This window comes from Aulostomus chinensis, chromosome 17 (genome assembly GCF_037954235.1).
Source record: "Aulostomus chinensis isolate RoL2024-O1b breed Wild chromosome 17, RoL_Achi_v1.0, whole genome shotgun sequence".
Taxonomy (NCBI): Eukaryota; Metazoa; Chordata; class Actinopteri; order Syngnathiformes; family Aulostomidae; genus Aulostomus; species Aulostomus chinensis.
In genome coordinates this window covers 92,501-111,158 of record NC_141336.1, presented here as the reverse complement: position 1 = coordinate 111,158, position 18,658 = coordinate 92,501, and the positions used below count along the sequence as shown (strand labels likewise).

The following is an 18,658-nucleotide window of genomic DNA, read 5'->3' as shown; positions in this document are numbered from 1 at the left end:
AGCAGCACTAAAAACACTAAAAACACACACCAAACAGTGTCCCAGGCCCCCCCAACACCCATGAGGCAACTGGGCCAGACGGCCCGGAGCCAGTTTTCATTTTGTTTTGCCTTTTTTTAAAAATAATACATGCTTTTATTTTTGCGCTCTTCTGGCGGAAGTAAGATCGTGTAACTGAAAGAAAATTGACGCAGCTTTGTAACGGGCGGAAGGGTTAAACGGATTGCGCTCTACCATGAAAGGTCAATCGTCAGATTATTAAGCACCTAGCTGGAATTGGGAACAAGGTATTGTGTGATCAAGGTTTTTTTTTATTTTTTGTTTGCTCTGATGTGTAATTTGGTTCATTTGCTGTGTTTAAAGTGTTTAAATGTATAGCCATGTTGATAGTCTTAAGCTGGTGATATTGGAGTTACAAGAGCTTTCTAGTTTCTTCATGTACTATTGTTAATGTCAGTTAATTTTTCATTGATACACTTTTGTATAGTTATGGCATAAAGGTTATGTTTGTAAGATTTAATTGTATTTTATTTATCTGTCTTATCTAGCTCTTATGGTGTTTCATGGAAGGAGAAATTAATTTGTGGTCAAACAATAAGGACAATGGCTGAACATGAATAAAGGCTTCTGAGAAACATCAGTACGCTTTGCCATTGACTGGCTGGGGTTCGCTATAAGGACAATGGCCTCAGACTTGGAGGTGCTGATTCTCATCCCAGCCGCTTCACATTTGGCTGCAAACTGTCCCAGCAAGAGCTGTAGGTTGTGGCCTGATGGAGCTAAGAGGACCACATCATCTGCAAAAAGCAGAAATGACATCTTCCCGCCCCCAAACTCGACCCCCTCCACCACCCAGCTGCGCCTAGAAATTCTGTCCATAAAGGTTATGAACAGAACCGGGAACAAAGGGTAGCCTTGGCCGAGTCCAACTCTAACCGGGAACAAGTCTGACTTTCTGCTGGCAACACGGACCAGACTCTCACTCCTCCGGCAGAAAGACCGAACGGCCGTTTGTCAGGGCCATCTTCCCTATACTCCCTGAGTACCCTCTATATGGTGCCCCTGGGAACACGGTCATAAGCCTTCTCCAGATTCATAAAACACATGTGGACTCCCATGCCCCCTCCAGCACCCTAGTGAGGGTGAAGAGCTCATCCACGGTTCCACGACTGGGAAGAAAACCACACTGCTCTTCTTCAATACAAGGTTCAACTATCGCCCTGGCCCTCCTCTCCAGTACCCTGGCGTAGACCTTACCAGGGAGGCTACTCACACACTGAACCCACCCCTTTCACACACGCCCCTTCGACATATTTCGGGAGGGGGCGATTATGTGAGCAAGCCAAGTGAGTTCAGCTCTCTCGCGTCTGGCCTGGCCTGGCTTGAGGGGGAAGGAATCTCGCCAGCCAGGCAGGCTAGGCAAGGGGCCAGGCCACCGGGAAAACTCCCGTGTCCCGACGGCCACCCCACCACTGCATATACGGCTGGATCTGCGAATGGGCCATGGCTACTTGGTATCTTATCTTACCAATGTTGTTGTATGTTATGGAATGTTGTCAATTGACAGTAGCAATCACACTTAGCACCAGCGACACTTAGCCGAGAAAGTGGGAGTACTTTCTTTTCAGTGACAGTGAGGGCAGCCAATCACTGAGTAGTAGTTAAATGAGGTTACCAGATAAACAACGGCAACCGATCGCCATCAACTCATGCACTTGCATAAATAATGAGGTTGCCAGATGAGGTCAGAAACGACCTCAATAGGGACAAACGACGCATTCTAAACCCAACATGGTAACATAGCGGTTTCAGAGTGCCTTTAGGAAGCTTCTGAGCCATGACAGACCCAACCATTTTTTGTGGGGTTACATATCACACCACAGAACAAGAATTAATACCCCGTTCAACCTCTCTATGGCACCTTTAACAAAATGATTGCAAACAACAGTAACTCCATTTTTAAGGATATTCATAACTTACATACTGCATCTATCAAGGAACATCTGAGTTGTCCGTTGGAGTCAATTAGTTATTGCACTTATTACCCCAGTTGAAAATCAGGGAACAAGGAGTTAGCGAGTCACTACAGGCCTATTGCCATCCTCCCAGTCATTTCAAAATTTCTGGAGAAGATTGTAGCTGAGCAATGAATGTAACACTTAGGTTCTAACCAACTGCATGAACCAGCTTCATGGATTTAAAAAAAAAGGCCTTTGATAATATTAACCACAGTGTTTTACTCAATAAATTAAATCAATTCAAAATGTCACCTGAAGCTCTGAAGTGGCTAAAATCATACCTGGGAGGGAGACAGTAATGTGTTATGGTTGATGGGGATAAGTCCCACATGCATGCAAAATGTATGAGAGTACCACAAGGATCTGTCCATTGTTATTCTTCATCTTTGACTCCGTCGTCCTCCGCTTATCTGGGTCCAGGTTGCAGAGGCAGCAGCCTCATCAAGGAAACCCAAACCGCTCTCTCCCCAGCCACTTCCACCAGCTCTTCGGGGGAATCCTGAGGTGTTCCCAGGCCAGCTGAGAGATATGATCCCTCCAGCATCTCCTGGGTCGGCTCCAAGGCCACCTCCCAGTTGGACATGCCTGGAAGACCTCCTGAGGGAGGTGTCCAGGAGGCATCCTCACTAGTTGCCTGAACCATCTCAACTGACTCCTCTCAACTTGGAGGAGCAGTGGCCCTACTCTGAATCCCTCCTGAACGACCAAGCTTCTCACCCTATCCCTCAGGGAGAGCCCAGCCTCCCTGCGAAGGAAACTCATTTCAGCCGCTTGTATTTGTGACAGATAAGGGGAGGAAGAAAAAAGAAAGATGGTGGATTTTTTGGTTGGGGACTAGAGAGCCTTTTGGTTTAAATATTAGATAGATTGTTGTTGTTGGTTCTTGAATGACTAATTTGTGGCCTTTACCTAAATGTAACCTGATCATAAGCTCATTCACTAACCCTAACCCCTAACCCTAACCACATTGCTTCTAATAGCCCTAATCCTAACCAAATCTAATTCTAATTACCTGACCCTAAATTCTAGCCCGAACCCTAACCAAGTTTTAACCCTAACCAAATTTAATTCTAATTGATAATTTAATCCTGAAGTCACTCCCAATTCTAAATTATTTGGCCCTATACCCTTCTATGTCTACATTCCAAATTATCCCCAATACTACACCATACCTAGCCTGATTATTCTAAACCTGTCCCATGCCCCATATCCCCAACCAATCTTGTGCCTGTTCTCTTTAACCTGTTCATTGAGCCCAAATCAAATTAAGCCACATGAAATAAGCCCAAGAAATAAAAATAAGAAATTAATAAAAGGTGCCCGAAGCCAAAATGAGGAGGGTAAAACAAACTAACAACAAATTCAGTGCCACATGGCCTAATGAGGCTAAGGAAAAGGGGAAAGTATGAGGAGGCAAAAGAGACGGAAGGGAGAAAGTTTAGGGAGTTTAAGGAAAAAAATAGTAAAGAGGAAAAACAGAGTGAGGAACTAGAGGGGGAAAGGAAAGGAATAGAGGAGAAGAAAAAACAAACAATAAAACTCAATCAGAAGAAAGCCACACAATTGGAAAGCCAAGAACAAACAGAATCAGTAGGGGAACACATTGGAATAAGAAACACAAGGGAACAAGGAAGAAGGAAAACATATGGTAGGGAGCAATGCGAGTTTAAATTAAGACGAAATTAAGCTAAATTCATACGGCAAACATATAAAACAAAATATAGTAAAAGGATATGAAGGGAATTCAACAAAGGAAATCAGGAAGATACATTAAAGCAAAGTATAGTTAAAGTTAAATCAAGGGAGAGGTAAGGAAATGGGTAAGTAGGAGAAAGGGAAAAGGAAACAATTAAAACAGAAAGCCGAAGGGATAAAAGTGTGAAGAATGGCTTACTGGTGTCACGCTTACAGAGTGGAGGTCCTGCCTCAGGTGGAGGAGTTTAAGTATCTCAGGACCTTGTTCACAAGTGAGGGCAGGATGGAGCAGGAGATTGACAGGCAGATTGGGGCGGTGTCTGCAGTGATGTGGGCAATAAATTGGTTCATTGTGGTAAAGAGGGAGCGAAGCCAAAGGACGAACTCTCGATTTACCGGTCAATCTAAGTTCCAACCGTCACCTATGGTCATGAGATCTGGGTAATGACTGAAAGAACATGATCATGAATACAAGTAGCTGAAATGAGTTTACTCCACAGGGTGGCTGGGCTCTCCCTGAGGGCGTGTTTCCACAGGCTCGTCTTGGCTCTGGTCGGGTGGAGTTGAGCCACTACGGCTCAGTACAGGTGTACTTCTGCTAGCACTGGGTACCATGTCAGCGTGGGTGGACTCACTGACCGAGAGTTCCCTGGCATAATTTGTGTGCGACACAACAACAATGGAGGACATATAGGCAGTGTTATGCCTGTTACTCGGTCAGTGGTTTTTGCTTAAACTAAAAGTGGGGGAAGACGGACAGGCAAGACCCCAAGCAGCAAAACAGAGCACCCAAGAAAAGAATGAGACTTTACCAAGCTGTGACCAGGATTCTGCCGAGGCCAAGATGATACGAAAAGATGACGTAAGCAGGTAAGTTACCCAATCGGCACCCCACTATGTATTTACGCCACATTTTAGCCCCTGCTCGGCTTGCTTGGAATCCCAGCGGCGCAGGGATCAAAATGGTAATGGTTAGTACCATATTGGGGCCAGTGGACACGGGGCCAAACCGAGCCAACCCTGCCCGACCAAAAGCCGAAGAGAGCCGCTGGAAACACATCCTTAGAGACAGAGTGAGAACCTCAGCCATTTGGGAGGGACTCTGAGTAGAGCCCCTGCTCCTCCATGTGAGAGTAGTCAGTGGAGGTGGTTTGTGCATCTGGTGAGGACGCCTCCTGGACGCCTCCCTTGGGACGTTTCCCGGGCATGCCCAAATGGGAGGAGCCCTTGGGGCTGACCCAGGACACACTGGAGGGATTATACCTCTCAGCTGACCTGGTAACGCCTCGGGATTCCCCCAGAAGAGCTGGTGGAGGTGGCTGGGGAGAAGGCGGTTTGGGTTTCCTTGCTGAGGCTGCTGCCCCCGTGACCTGGACCCAGATAAAGCAGAGGATGACAAAGACGATATGTTATTTTTAGAGCAATACTATAATAAAGTTCTCTTGTTCATGAGTTTGGTATTCTATATATATATATATGGTACAGGATTTTTGATTTACTTATTTATTATTTGTAGGGTTAGAGTTAGGGGTCAAGGGAGTCCACCCACTCCAAACTTGAGATTATGGGGTTGTTAATACACAAGTCTGTTTGTATTTTTACTAAGTAACAGTCATGCTCCTGAATCTGCCCTGACCAAAACTGTTTGAGAAAAAACAGGTTTTCTCTCTCTCTCTCTCTCTCTCTCTCTCTCTCTCTCTCTCTTACTCACACACACATAGATGTGGAGGGTGTGGCCTGTAAGTGGAAAAAGGGTGAGGCCGGGACTTAAATCACACTCATATTTCAACAACCATACTCGTGTAACAAACACACACACACACACACACACACAGAGCATTGTGTTCCAGTTGCTCGCCTTGGTGAACGCAGGTATGTCCAATTTACCTTCTCTAGTTTTATTTTCTCTAGTTTAGCTTTTGTTTTTCTGGCTGTCAAGTACATAGGAAGCAGTTTTTGTCTCATGCTGATTTGTACATAAATTTCATTCTCTCAACTTTATTTTCAGTCCAGATGAACTTTGAGAAGAACAAGATTTCATCAGTGAAATATTCAGGACTAAAGATTAATGTTTATTTGCTGTATGTTTTTTACACTCGGCAGAGGTTCGCCAAGTAGATTCCAGGAGGCTCAAGTGTTTTTGTGTAATATGCAGGGTTTTATGCAACACCATTTGAGCAAAACATGTGTTCCTCTTCCTCTTCACTAGAAATGGAATTTATTAAATGTAATCACTTACAATTGAGCCTTGCACCATTTCACTTGGGTCCTAATAGTTAAGTTCGAGTAGAAACTGTCTTGAAAAGAATACTGTTCAAACTTTCATACTTTATTGAAACTTCTATTTTCAAACTTTATTGAAGCTGCAGAAAAAACAAACCTCGTGATGAAAGTCATCTTGTGAATCTGCAATTACTTAATAACAAGACCTTACCAGATGGCTGATCACAGGACATGTAATGTGCTTTACTTCCTGATCAAGGTTTGTTTGTGCAGACAGTCGTCTCCACCCACCACAACACTAAACCACAGGATGAGAAACGAGCCACTGTTCCCCTAACAGAGGGCGATCTCTCTGGAATCATCCTCTTTATTTGAAATAACTGATCAACTGCACAGGCAATAGCACTGATAGTCTGTATTTATTATAGCATTCTACAGTAGTTTTTAGTCATTGTTACATTTTTGGTCATGTTTTATCACCCATCAAAAGTAATTAATTAAAATGTTGAACATTATTTACTTGAAGAATACTGAAGATTAGAAAAATCTCAAGGTTTGTGAGAAAGAAATGGGTGTGCTAGATCCTACCGTGAAAGAGGCCCATTGTTAGTTGATTGTGGAGTCTGGTTTATTGGAACAAAAAAAACAAACAAACAACAAAAACCACATTTCAAAGTCCCCATTGCTGTGGGTCACAAGTGAACAACAACAACTTATGAGGTAGCAATCTACTGAAAAAAGGATTGGACTTGAAATAAGGCATCTGAATAGTTTACACTGAGTATGAATGCATGAATTTTCCCCCAAATAATGTAGTTGTACCCCAAACGCTACTATGTATTACTGCATACATGATGATTGTGATTGGATTTGATGTGCAAAAATCAACTTTTTTTTCTGCTTCAGGGGAGTGAGATGTTCAGTTACATGTTACTGTTGATTGTATAACTGCTCTGCATGGGAGCTCTTTTGAATTAGGAGAGTTGTTTTGATACAGTCCAGCCAACAGAGAGACTTGCTGACATTGTCGTTAACTTTATTATCAACCTCGCTCAATTCATGCAGATGGGAAGCAAAAAATGTGAACTTGCCTTCATCCAATTGCTGTTACACTTGTTTGCTAACAATAAAGAGGGAAAAAATGCAGAGTGTGGGGCAGAGATTAGCTCAGGAATTATATTTTATATATATTATATTCCAGCAGCGAAATCCAAACATGATCAATTTGTGTCTCTGCGAAGTCTGTGACAAAAGGTTCATGCGAAGGAAACCCAAAAATACATGTGCCTGTCAATGGTTACTTTTGACAAGCGCATGTAATAATAGATGAGCTTGGACTTGAAACACAAGAAGCAGGCTGAAACTAGAAAAAAACATTTACATTACAGCTACTGAATGAAAAATCTTTTATGCAATTTCATAAAAAAACAAAGACAAAGGAACCGACCAGGAAAGACATCCAGCTGGTTTTTCTTCTTCGTGCTGGGACTTGCCCATTACCTGTTCTTTTCATCTTCTACAACTTCAAGCCTTCTCTTTTCTTTTTGTCTGTTTCAGGTTACAGAGGATGAACTTCGACGTGAGTCTATTTTCTTCTTCACCTGCTCAGAAAATGTGTTTCAACTTTGAATATGATATGTTATTTCCCAGGGGTTGAAAGAATTATCAGGTTTGGAAAACACACATTCTGTTTATCATCTGTAGGTTTGGTTGTGGCAATCTAAGCAATCTGAGATCAAAGTCAGACAAAAACTCTGAAATCAAAATCAAAGGGATCATACAACCCTAACCCTCTCCAACAATATGCACTTCTCTTATGATGAGAGAAGCACGTCTAACATGACAAACTGAAGGACTGCATCTTGTTGTGAGTCCATGAGATCAGAGAATTTCAAAGTTGTTTCAGTCTTGAAAGATTCCTCATGTGGAAGTCATGTCAGCTCTAAGTGGATGTGTGAGTGTGGCATTGGTCTGTGAAACCAATGCCTTCATACAGAACATTCCAGATGAATCCTCATCAACCTTGAAAACACCCTAAGTCTTCTCACGCTTCCTGCCATAACGCAGCTAAATTAAATAATAAAGCGGTGGCTTTCAACTTTTGATTCATGTTGCCCTCTTCTACCATTGCACTTTTGTATCTTTTGACAAAACATTTGTTGTAATGTGACTGCATTTACGTCACAGAAACACAATGTTTGTTGTCTAATTGTGCCTCTGACGAGTTCATGTAAGACAAACTGAAGTGTGTTCAGCTGCAGCTCTTTTAACAGCCACCAGGTCCTGCTCTGCTTGCAGCTAAGTGAAGGGTCAGTTTGACAACAGCAGCATCTGGTGGATGCTAGTGAAAATGCAGCCCTAGACATTTTGGGTGTGTCCAAATAGTTCATTTTCCTTAGGAAGGATCCTTCTGAGCAACATTACCCAGAAGTATTTCTGCCATGATGAGTGTTGTCTGACTTTTCAAGACGCATTTGAAAGGAGATTCAGTGGTTCCTATAAAAACTCTTTTAGCATAGTTTGTCTTATCCATCAAATAGGAGACAGATAGCATCCTACAATCCCCATAATGCAGCAGCTCCAAGTTGGGCAGAGTTTCCTCTGGAGTGTTTACCGTGACAGTTTTAGGTCTGCTGCTCGTGTCCATCAGTATCTGCTGTTTCTCACATGGACACGTTTAGAAGGACTTTAGGAGCCTCTCTGGTCCTGACACTATCATATCAGTAGCAACCACGAAGCAATCGGCTGTATGGAGGACGGCTGCTGGGTGTGGTGCGTCCGAGGTGTCAATCAGCAATGAGCCTTGATTCTAAGTGTTGAAGGCACATTGAGGAGAGGCTCATATCCTTTCAACTGCAGGGGATCGCAGCAGGTGTGTGATACATAAGAACAAGTATAAGAATACTTTATTACTCCCACACAGCGGAAATTTAGGCAGTTTCAGCAGCATTTACAGAGGGAAGAAGAAAGGATGATATAAATGAAAAGAAAGAGAAATATTTATGAAATATACCAAAACTAAAATTAATTAGTATTAACATTTATATGTGTTTTATATTATTTTATCGATATTTATATTTGTATCTGAATCATATGTTCACCTCCTATATTTTAGCTTTAAATGTTCAACTTCCAGCTCAACTGTGAATTTTATGCTGCTGCTGTAAAATTCTGAAAAGTTGATACCATGGTAACCACATGATCCTGATGCTACCCTCATGTGTGTGATTGACAGCTTTTATTTTAATGTAACATCAGTAATAAAGTTATATTTTCACGACAAACAAGGTGAAGACTCTATGATTGTCATTCTGTAGTTCATCTACAGAACATAATAGATTCATGAGGCAGACACATCAGCAACATGGCCGTCACTTCATGACCTTGGTTAGTGAAAGCGTAGACAGATTCTCAGCACTGCCATCGCCTCCTCTCTCCTCGCCACTTCTGTCCACGTTCACATGACCATGAAACTTCCCATCAGAGCCAAGGAAGGATAATAAGGATCCAGCCTTTATCTTTGTCTTATCTCTCTGCAGCTGTCTGGCGCTCTTGATTCCAACCAGCCAGAGGCCCCTCAATGGCCAGGTATACTCATCATTCTTATTGTCATGATCACATGCTTCTTCTTTTTTTCAGTATGATTATATATATGATAGCCTGCAATCTGCTAAATTTTGGGACAGATTAGATTTTGGGACACTGTTCAGAGTGATCAGTGGAATTTCATGCTGGTTAAATTAAATCTGCATATCTTTACAACAAATCTTTTTATGAACAATCATGATTTAGGGCACTGAAAAGAACTATTTAGGGCAAAAGAGTGTCATTGTAAGAGTGATCCTAAAACCAGACTTTTTCAAATGAAAACCACATCAGGTCAGCCGTCTTCCAACCCCATTTGGGGAGGTCAGTCTGGGGTTGAAGGAATGTGGTCTGGATCTGGAGGAGGAGGACCTTGGGCTGGTGGTTCATTCCCAACCCCACAACCTCATGGGCCTGGGAGTGGCTACAATCCTTCTGCAGGACCCACCAAACCTGTTGCGCCCCAGTACAACCTGGTGAGGACAGCCAGACGGACAGACACGTTGACAGACAGAAGCAGTGACAGACAGACATATATGATAACTGTTGTCTCCTTGACAGACGGTTCCATACAACCAGACTCTGCCCAGGGGAGTTTATGACAAACTGATCATCACCATCAATGGAACCATCAAGCCCAATGCTGACAAGTTAGTATCATCTTTTATGATTGATAGATGGGTGATGAAAGGTGTATTGTACATCAGCTGATTGTGTTGTGTTCAGGATCATAGTGGATCTTGGAACATCTTCTGACTTGGCGTTCCACTTCAACCCTCGCTTCAATGAGAACAGCAAGAGTGTGATTGTCAGGAACAGCCGCATTGGCAACAAGTGGGGGACTGAGGAGAGAAACCTCAAGAACTTCCCCTTTGTCCTGGGACAACCCTTTGAGGTCTGACACTTTAATATTCTAGTGCGAATTATATTTACATTGCTTCATATTTTCATGTTAAAAAAGATGCTACAGTGAATATATGTGATAAAATGGGAAGAGAAAGAACAAGAGTTCAATGTGACACTGGTGACACAGGTGGCCTGGATGCACCTGAGAATGGAGGCCAAGTCGGTGATGTGAGCAATTTAACGATGTGTTCGTGGTCTTGCTGTTGTAGCTCAAGATCTTGTGCACCAGCACTGAGTTCAGGGTTGCAGTCAACAACTCTCACCTCCTGGAGTTCAAGCACCGGATCCATGACCTGAGATCTATCACCAAACTAGCCATCTACAATGACCTCACCCTGTCCAGCATCAACATTGATACGCTGCCCTGACACCCACCCCTGGATCCACCATCAGTGATCAACTGGAGATCGACATCTCATGGAGATCCATCCATTAGAGCTACCAAGAAATCCTACCCTTCAATGGTGGACCCTCAGGGGATCCTCCTCACTTAGAGTCCAATTCTTCGTATTTGAATCTAGAAAAAATATTTCCAATTGGTCTGAACTAGATCCTGCTGCGGATTCAGTAGAGCTGCACATGATCCCCTTAAATCCAAATCATTTAATTAGGAAATGATCATGGATGATCTACTTCCTCCTAATTTGAATTTGAGTACATCTGCAGAAGATTCTCTGTAGATCTTGATGTAATCCCTCAATACATTGATTAGTTCCAGTAGAACCTCTTGTGCTGGGTTTGTCCTGAGTGCTTATTCTCAGGTAACTCGTGTCAATAAAGGAATTTTCTTTAATCCTAGAAACATCTGCCTTCACCTTTTCTTGATATTTTCTTCAAATAGAATTTTTCTACATTTTCAGCAGATAAGAACCATTTCACACATTTACACTCATAAACATCAAAAATATTTAACTTTTCCTAATCACCTCTATGAAATATCAATAGATGAGTGAGCATCTTTTGGTGAGTGATGATAGGGTTTATCCTTGATTTATCTAGAACATTCCACCAGAGCTTTTCCTCCTGTTCAGAAAGGCAACACCAATATTTCACACTCAAACAAATCCATTTCACATAAAAGATCACAAATGAAAAAGCTAAAGACAAAGAAACAACATCATCACGATATCGCAATCCAGCAACACGTTTTCTTCAGAGCAGTTTAGTCTTCGTTTATTCAGCAGACCAATAGAACCTTGCTTCTCCAGAAACCCCAGCTTGAAATGTTTGGTTCTAAATATGCCAGAGAATGTGTTCTGCAATATGCTGGTGATGTTTTTCAGCAGGACATTTTTAGCTGTTCCCAGAATGTCCTTTTAAAATCAGCGTATTGTTCTCCTTAAACAGCCTTGAAATATTTGATAACATTTTTAAAATGTTAGAATTTTTTTTATTAATTCTTTTTTTTGTGGCAATTTTAAACTTTGTCAGAAAATAATAGTATCAGTCAGGAAACATTTTTTGAAATAAGACTTATATGTGATCAGAACCTGACTCGCCTTACTGGTTCATGTTCCTTTATTCTCAGTCTTTTCAGAAACAAATTCTGCTCGGTTCCTGGAATGTCCATCTTACAGCAGGATAATACTTTAAATACATTTTTCCCTTTGGGAGGTGGGGGGTCTTTTTTCCCCATTTTTTAATTTATTTTTTTGTGGCATGACTGTGTTTTTTTAGTCTGGTTCCTACTGCCTATAAATTGTTTCATGTGTTTTTACTTCTTTTAAATTTTAATGCAGCATTTAACTTCATAATATTTTCCGTCCCCATTCACTTCCGTTTAGCGCGAGCGCTCCATTCAATGCAATGAAGCTTTATTGACACACTTGTCAGACCACATGAGCGAGCGATGGCGAGTAGACGGAATGCCACAAAAAAGACCGCGACCAAAAGGGACAACAACAAGCCTTGAAAATTTTGGCTTCACAAAAAAATTAAACGAACAGCATCCAGCACGGCGACAGCTGACGACCGGCTGTGGGCTGGCACCAGTGCTGCTCCTGGACCTGCGAGAGCAGACTTGAACAACGTCAGCTCGGCTAATTACCAGTGCCACCAATGATGAAGGTTAAAACCTTTTCGGCAAAGATTGATTGATAGAATAGAAAAGCGACAGTTTCATCGTGACAGTACAGTACAGGTCACCCACTGGTACGCTGGTTTATTTCTTTAAATTGGGCCCATTTTTAAACTCTTTTTTTATTGATATATTTTATTTTAAACTCTCATAACATTGAATGATATACAAATAAAACAAAGTACTATGCAGTAGACAGTAGATAAAATAGATACATCCTCTCAAACTGGCTTCAAATGGTGACAATTTCAGGAGAAGTGCCAAGTTTTTTAAATAGGGACCCCAATTTAGACACCGAATGGGGAGCTATGGGGCAAATTTTTCCAGCGGCCACCAGAGCTCTCTGGGTATAATTCGACCCCTGGATGTATGGATGGATGGATGGATGATTGTTACAAATAATATTAAATAAGTATCTTAAAGCATAATTGTTCATACGAATTAATGTCTCTTAAATCAGGCCATTAGCAAATGAGATCTCAGGTAAGTAAACTCAAAAAAAATCTTGGAAGAATATAGAAAACATTAAATATTTTTTGTATTTGTTGGAATTATGTGATGGAGGCGGGAGACGTGCAGCAGGTACGTGGATGAAACAGAGACACCTGAGTAATTAATGATGAATGCAGCCAAGGACCCTCTCACGCTGTGCTGCAGGGAGCCCAAGAGCACCGACCGACCCTCCTCACTGGGATTATTACGAATCATTGCTATTTGTATGGTTCTTGTCTCAGTGGATCCGTATGAGACCAATTCGCAGGGACTGCGAGGAGTTATCCCACTGTAAATGTCACATCTTGCGGTAAATCGATACTTCGTACGCCAACGTTGTGACGTCATGACGCAGCTGCTCCAGATGGACGTCTCTTCTCACGGCAGATTTAGTTGGGTCAGGGAGCCGATGCAATGAGCAACGACGCCCGACGTTCCGCGACTTCACGCGTTAAACACGGATCGTGTCACCAGCCAGGCACGGGAGAGCCCACCGGGACCCGGAGGATCGCTGTTGTTTAGCTTGTGGCAGCAGCGGTTTCCTCCTTCAGGTGAGTTCGGCTGTCGGCCTCTTCTGGCTTTTAGCTCCCGATGCTAAAATTATGTGTCCTCGGTAGAAAACCTTACGCAGTTACAGTTACTAAGTTCAAAAGTCACCGCTGTTGTAATGTTGGCCTTCTGTTTGCCTTCCTCTCCAGTCCACTGTAGCTAAAGGGTTAGCCTCGGAGGCCAGCAACACTCATGCACCGATGTTGCTCCTTTTACTGAACGAAGTTTGGGGAGAATCCAGTGTCGCTACACGGCAGAGTGAAAACATTTACTATCTAAATAAAGCAAACCCTCCCCTCCAATCAAGGGTCTCAGTCAAAAAAGGCACTTTTGACGTAGTGAAGTTGAGCATTCTCTCTTTCCTCGGTTGGCTTTTTGGACGGTCCCTGCGGGAAAGTTAGCACTCAAGTTAGCTTGTTATCTTCCCGAGAGTCTCTGCAAGGAGGCATCATTCCCGTCGAACTCGTGCTTTCCTCGTGAGAGATGGACCAGAGCAGTTAAATCCATGAATATTTGCTGTTGCAGCGAACTTCCAGGTCGTCTAGGCAGAGTTTGTTTGGAGTGCTGGCCTGGAATGGCGCCCTCTCCACCCGCTGCTGGGCGCCGACTCGGCCGAGGCGACGGGAGAATATAACCTCCATTTATCAGTCCGGAGGGAAACACGAACAGGGATCCCTGGAGCTTGTGGTAGATGGACTTTAGGATTTTTTTTTTTTAGGAATCGACATGATTCTTTAGTTCCATATATTAAGCATTTTGTAGTGGAACGATCACTCTTCGATCAGTTTTAGGGGATGATTGACAGGAGTATCAGCCTGTGTACAAGTCTCCCCTCCCATCTGATACCACATTCATCAGCACTGACAACACGTTTAGGGCTAATAGGGAAGTAGCTACAGGAAGTCAGTTCTTCTTCTCTTACTCTAAAAGAGTGGCCTAGGACCACACAGTCAGTTGCCTCCATTGGCATTTACTGTTTCTGAGTGCCAAAGAAGATTTCACATTTGGGGCTTGTCACAGTCTTTTGGTACCGACTAGAATTAATTTTGACAATTAAAATGTCGTCACTAATTAAATTAGATAGAGCTTTATTTGGTTAATGTTTTGTCTAGTTTTCACCTCTGTGGGGTCTAACACTAAAATAAAATGAAAATATCAATCAGGCCTGACTTGATGTCGCCGTTTAAAGTCTTTATTTAAAAGGTTCATGGATGGGATCAGGAATCTTTTGCCCTCAGTAGGGGAAGAGGGGGCAGGACATGCTGGAACTGCCCGGAACTTTACTGAGGGCTCGTATCACTCAAGCAGCCCAGATTCTCTTCTGAGTCGTCTGCTGACACTGATTGAACACCACAGCTCTTTATTTATATTATCATGATTATTTTTGATACTGTTATGTTCAGATTACATCATGAAACTGTAGTAAACCACACAGCACTTCTTATTGAAAGAACAAAATAAAATGCCAAAAAGTAATTAATTTCAACTGTTTGGATAGATGGTTGATGTCTTTCGTGTGCGTAGCAGTCAGCCCATTATCCAGCACAAGCCGTAGAGCGAAAGCTGGACTATGACCACCATGATTTCAGATGTCTGATCCATAAATGAAGCCAGCTGATCCATGACTAATGTCAGTATTGTAGCGTAGGAAACAGCGAGGCAAGAGACGTAGGTGTGTCGAGGGAGTTTACTTGTCTCTCCCCCCATGAAGTACATACACACACACTCTATGTCCCTCGCAGCAAAACATCCACAAGACATAACCTGGAACCGGAAGGGGAGACCAAACTAACCATCCGCTCTTAAAGGCACAGTACCTCTTTGGTGAATGTCTATCACAGTCTGTCAATGTGGGTCACCACAGTATCAGTGATTCTGCTATTCTTGATCCAACAGCCCAGAACTACAAGCTGCGGGAGAAGTGCTAATTAATTATACAATTAGGGATGAGCTGGATACTCAGATGAAATGAGTCTTGATACTGATTATGCAGTTGTGATGAGGCCCAGTAACTAATGAGTAGCAGGTAGGGGTGCACTGATTGTCCGGCCAGGGACTGGAATTGGCTGGTTTTCAGCGTGACTCGTGGTGGCTGGCCAGGCAGTGCTCCATATTTAAGATTCCTAGCGGGTCACTTGCAGGTGCAATGCTTCACTGGGCAAAGCAGTGAATCTGTTTTTGATGGGCAGTGCATCAATCTGCACAGAGCAGATGGAGCCAGACAGGAAATCTCCACACTGAAGCCACAGAATAATCGTTCAGTTTTCAAAATAAAACACAGTGTGAAGTGAAGCATTGAAATCTGTGTTTTTCTATGGTCCAGTAGGTACCAGATGTGTCTTTACTGATGCCCATTCCTAGTGGACCATTGATGGCAAGGTTAAAAGATGTCATCTAGAGTTTGAGGTCATGAACCATGACATCACCATTAGAGAGAGCAAAACAAAGTTGGCTCCAAACAATCAGAGAAGGTCCGAATCTCAGCCTCTCATCCCAGGAAAAGTGGTCATTTTCTCTTCCAACTCTCCCTCACGTGTTTTTTATTTCTTGCTGGGGACTCGCAAAGTTTGGTCTGGTGTTATTGATCTTAGGTGATGAGCTGCCAAACTTTGACCTTTGACCTGTGATGAATTAGCTAGCTATCACCTTTCAGGCTGTTAACACATAGCTGCCTGAAAAATGTGCACCTACTAAACAATAGTGTCACAAGTCGAACCATCCTTTTTTAAATTTCATTTCAGATTGAATCGCTGAACTTGGATGCGTTATGTGGTTCTCTCTGAGCATTCAGTAAAACCTGTGTGAGCAGGAAAGCAGGAGTGTCGCCAGCGTGTCAGAACCATGTCATAACAGAAACTACAATAGAATACAATACACTATATTAAACTACAAGTATTAACTCTTTCCTACCAGCTTGTTTTCTTCTAAAGATGCCAACCACTGTCAGCATTTTGAACAGTTTCAGTAATCTTTCAAACCCCATAACATTTAATGCCATGATTACAAAAAACTGAGCATAACAGAAAAAAATTCCAAGTTCATATTGACAAAAACCTGAGGAAAAAATGTTCAGTTTTGTAAAAAGTGATTTTCAAACATGGAATTGTACAAGTGTTAATTTGTTTTTGTTTTTTTCTCCCACATATAGTTACTTCAATAGCATTATAGAAAAATAAAACATAGTTATTGGCTAGGAGTTTTTCACTGAAAGAAAGTTGAAGCCACTCAGAGTCCGATCCTGAACTATAAGTTTATTTACCCTGGGATGAGAAACTTGAGTTTTCGGTTTCAGATCAGCTGAATTGAGTCAATTTAATCAAATCATGAGTACATTCACTCTTACGTAAGTGCGTTCACCACCACTATTCAATCTTACAGTAATTAATTATTACAACATAAATGGAAGAGTGGACATAGATGCAGCCTAAAATGAAGTATAAGAATTATATATTATATTTCAAATAAATATGATTCTGTTTCTATGTCAGTGTGCAGGAGTTTTAATGATGAGGATGTGATGACCCTTTTTGTTTTTTGTTCTTTGTATGTGACAAGTGCAAAACATTTGACATGGTTGATGCACACTAGGTTGCATATATGTGGCCCATTAGAGTTGACGTGTCGAGAGAAGGGCTGGGTATCACCACTGACCTCCCGATACGATACGATTCCGATACACTAAGTTCCAAGTCGATACAATTTCCGATACGATTCGATCCAATATACGATACAATATTTTAGTTACAATACCAATTTTGCTTTGGTAATGGAAGAGCTTCTCAAAGGACTGATGCTGTAAATTCAATCGTAAAAGTAACCCTCTACCCTGCTGCATCATTAAATATTAATATTTACATTGAGAACTGACCATTAAACAATAGTTATACAACATCATGCACTTTTTATTTAAATATTTGACCGTCATTCAAAACAAAAGGGCAACTTAGACCTCCACAAACCGTAAGCAGCTCAGCAGGAGGACTCGCGGTGTGGCGAGCTTCAATCGCCCGCGTTTGTCAACGTGGGACATGAGGGACCAGTGACTGTCAGTGGACAGAGAGGCGATGGTCAAGCAGGAATCGTAGCTCTGCTTGTCCAGCTGTCACCAGCGATGGCAACTCTCTCTGCTGATTTCAGTGCAGTTGCGACGTTGTTTTTAACTTCTCTGAACATCTTTGAGATTGTGACTTGACGCAGTTGTTTCCGTGTCAGTAGCACATAGCGTGGTTCCAGTGTGGACGGGGGTCTGAAGCCTACATTTTCTACCACTCAGGATGGTCTGAGGTCCTTGCAGATCAAAACTGCCAGAGCTGAAGTGATGTTCTCTGCACGTGGAGGCGTGGACGGAAACTTGGTCCCAAATGCTGTCTCCAGCGAGGGTTGTTGCAGGGACTTGTAGTTTCCTGGTTGCTGAGTGTCCTCTGGGTGATGCCTCGTCACATGGCTCCAGAGATTAGTAGTATTTCCGTTGTACTTTACTTCTACTTTGCACATTTTGCGCACAGCATTATTTTTGTCAAGTTGGGCGCAGTTTTCTTGCTTCTTAAAGCCGAAGTGCTGCCAGACACCGGCTCTTAAATTTGCCGGATATTAAAGTTGCGCTTCCGCCATCTTGCTGTTCTCTGATCGGAGGCGCATGGCCTGGATCTGGTGAGGTCTGATCATCTGACTGCAGTAACGTTGCACTAAGCACTAAATCACGCCAGACTGAAGGGGCAAACAAAACAAAAAAATAAACGGGTAAAATCGAATGCATTTTAAAATATCGATACTGGGATTTATGTATCGATAATCTTTCCTACAAATGTGTATCGATAAAATATCGGTATGTAGACATTTTTAACCCTCCTCGACAGGAAATGTGTTTCATGACAACATTTGAGCAATTGATGTGTGGACTTGAACCTGGTTTGGGCAACATTTTCCTGGCTGCACACGAACCAAGTCTGACAGCTTTAGTATGTATTATCAAGGCAAATAGCAAGGCCAGTTGAAGCACTGTTTGCATATGGAATGCAGTTGTTGTTACTATGGTTACAGGTTGTTTGTTTACCTCTGTAGCTCTATGAAAAAAGTAAAATAAAACATGAGACCATCATGTAGTCATTTGGGT

General features: G+C 42.3%; 3 protein-coding genes across 3 annotated transcripts in view; 2 read left to right on the top strand and 1 right to left on the bottom strand.

Annotated features, from left to right (window-relative positions):
- LOC147245897 (uncharacterized) overlaps nucleotides 1–18,658 on the bottom strand; it is a 35,008-nt gene that overhangs the window by 2,401 nt on the left and 13,949 nt on the right. The window contains exon 3 of the mRNA XM_086183410.1: nucleotides 898–914. Coding sequence (XP_086039536.1) covers nucleotides 898–914 — 17 coding nt within the window. The remainder of the gene's footprint in view (nucleotides 1–897; nucleotides 915–18,658) is intronic.
- On the top strand, nucleotides 5,467–11,227 carry lgals3b (lectin, galactoside binding soluble 3b). Its single transcript, XM_086183227.1, has 7 exons — nucleotides 5,467–5,585; nucleotides 7,494–7,515; nucleotides 9,476–9,524; nucleotides 9,816–9,997; nucleotides 10,083–10,171; nucleotides 10,248–10,416; nucleotides 10,637–11,227. The coding sequence occupies exons 2-7, from the start codon at nucleotides 7,504–7,506 to the stop codon at nucleotides 10,793–10,795; spliced, it is 660 nt and encodes a 219-aa protein (XP_086039353.1). The 5' UTR covers nucleotides 5,467–5,585; nucleotides 7,494–7,503; the 3' UTR covers nucleotides 10,796–11,227.
- The window catches only part of fbxo34 (F-box protein 34), a 29,121-nt gene continuing 23,831 nt past the window's right edge, over nucleotides 13,369–18,658 (top strand). The window contains exon 1 of the mRNA XM_086183231.1: nucleotides 13,369–13,547. The gene's annotated coding sequence lies outside the window, so the exon portion shown is untranslated. The remainder of the gene's footprint in view (nucleotides 13,548–18,658) is intronic.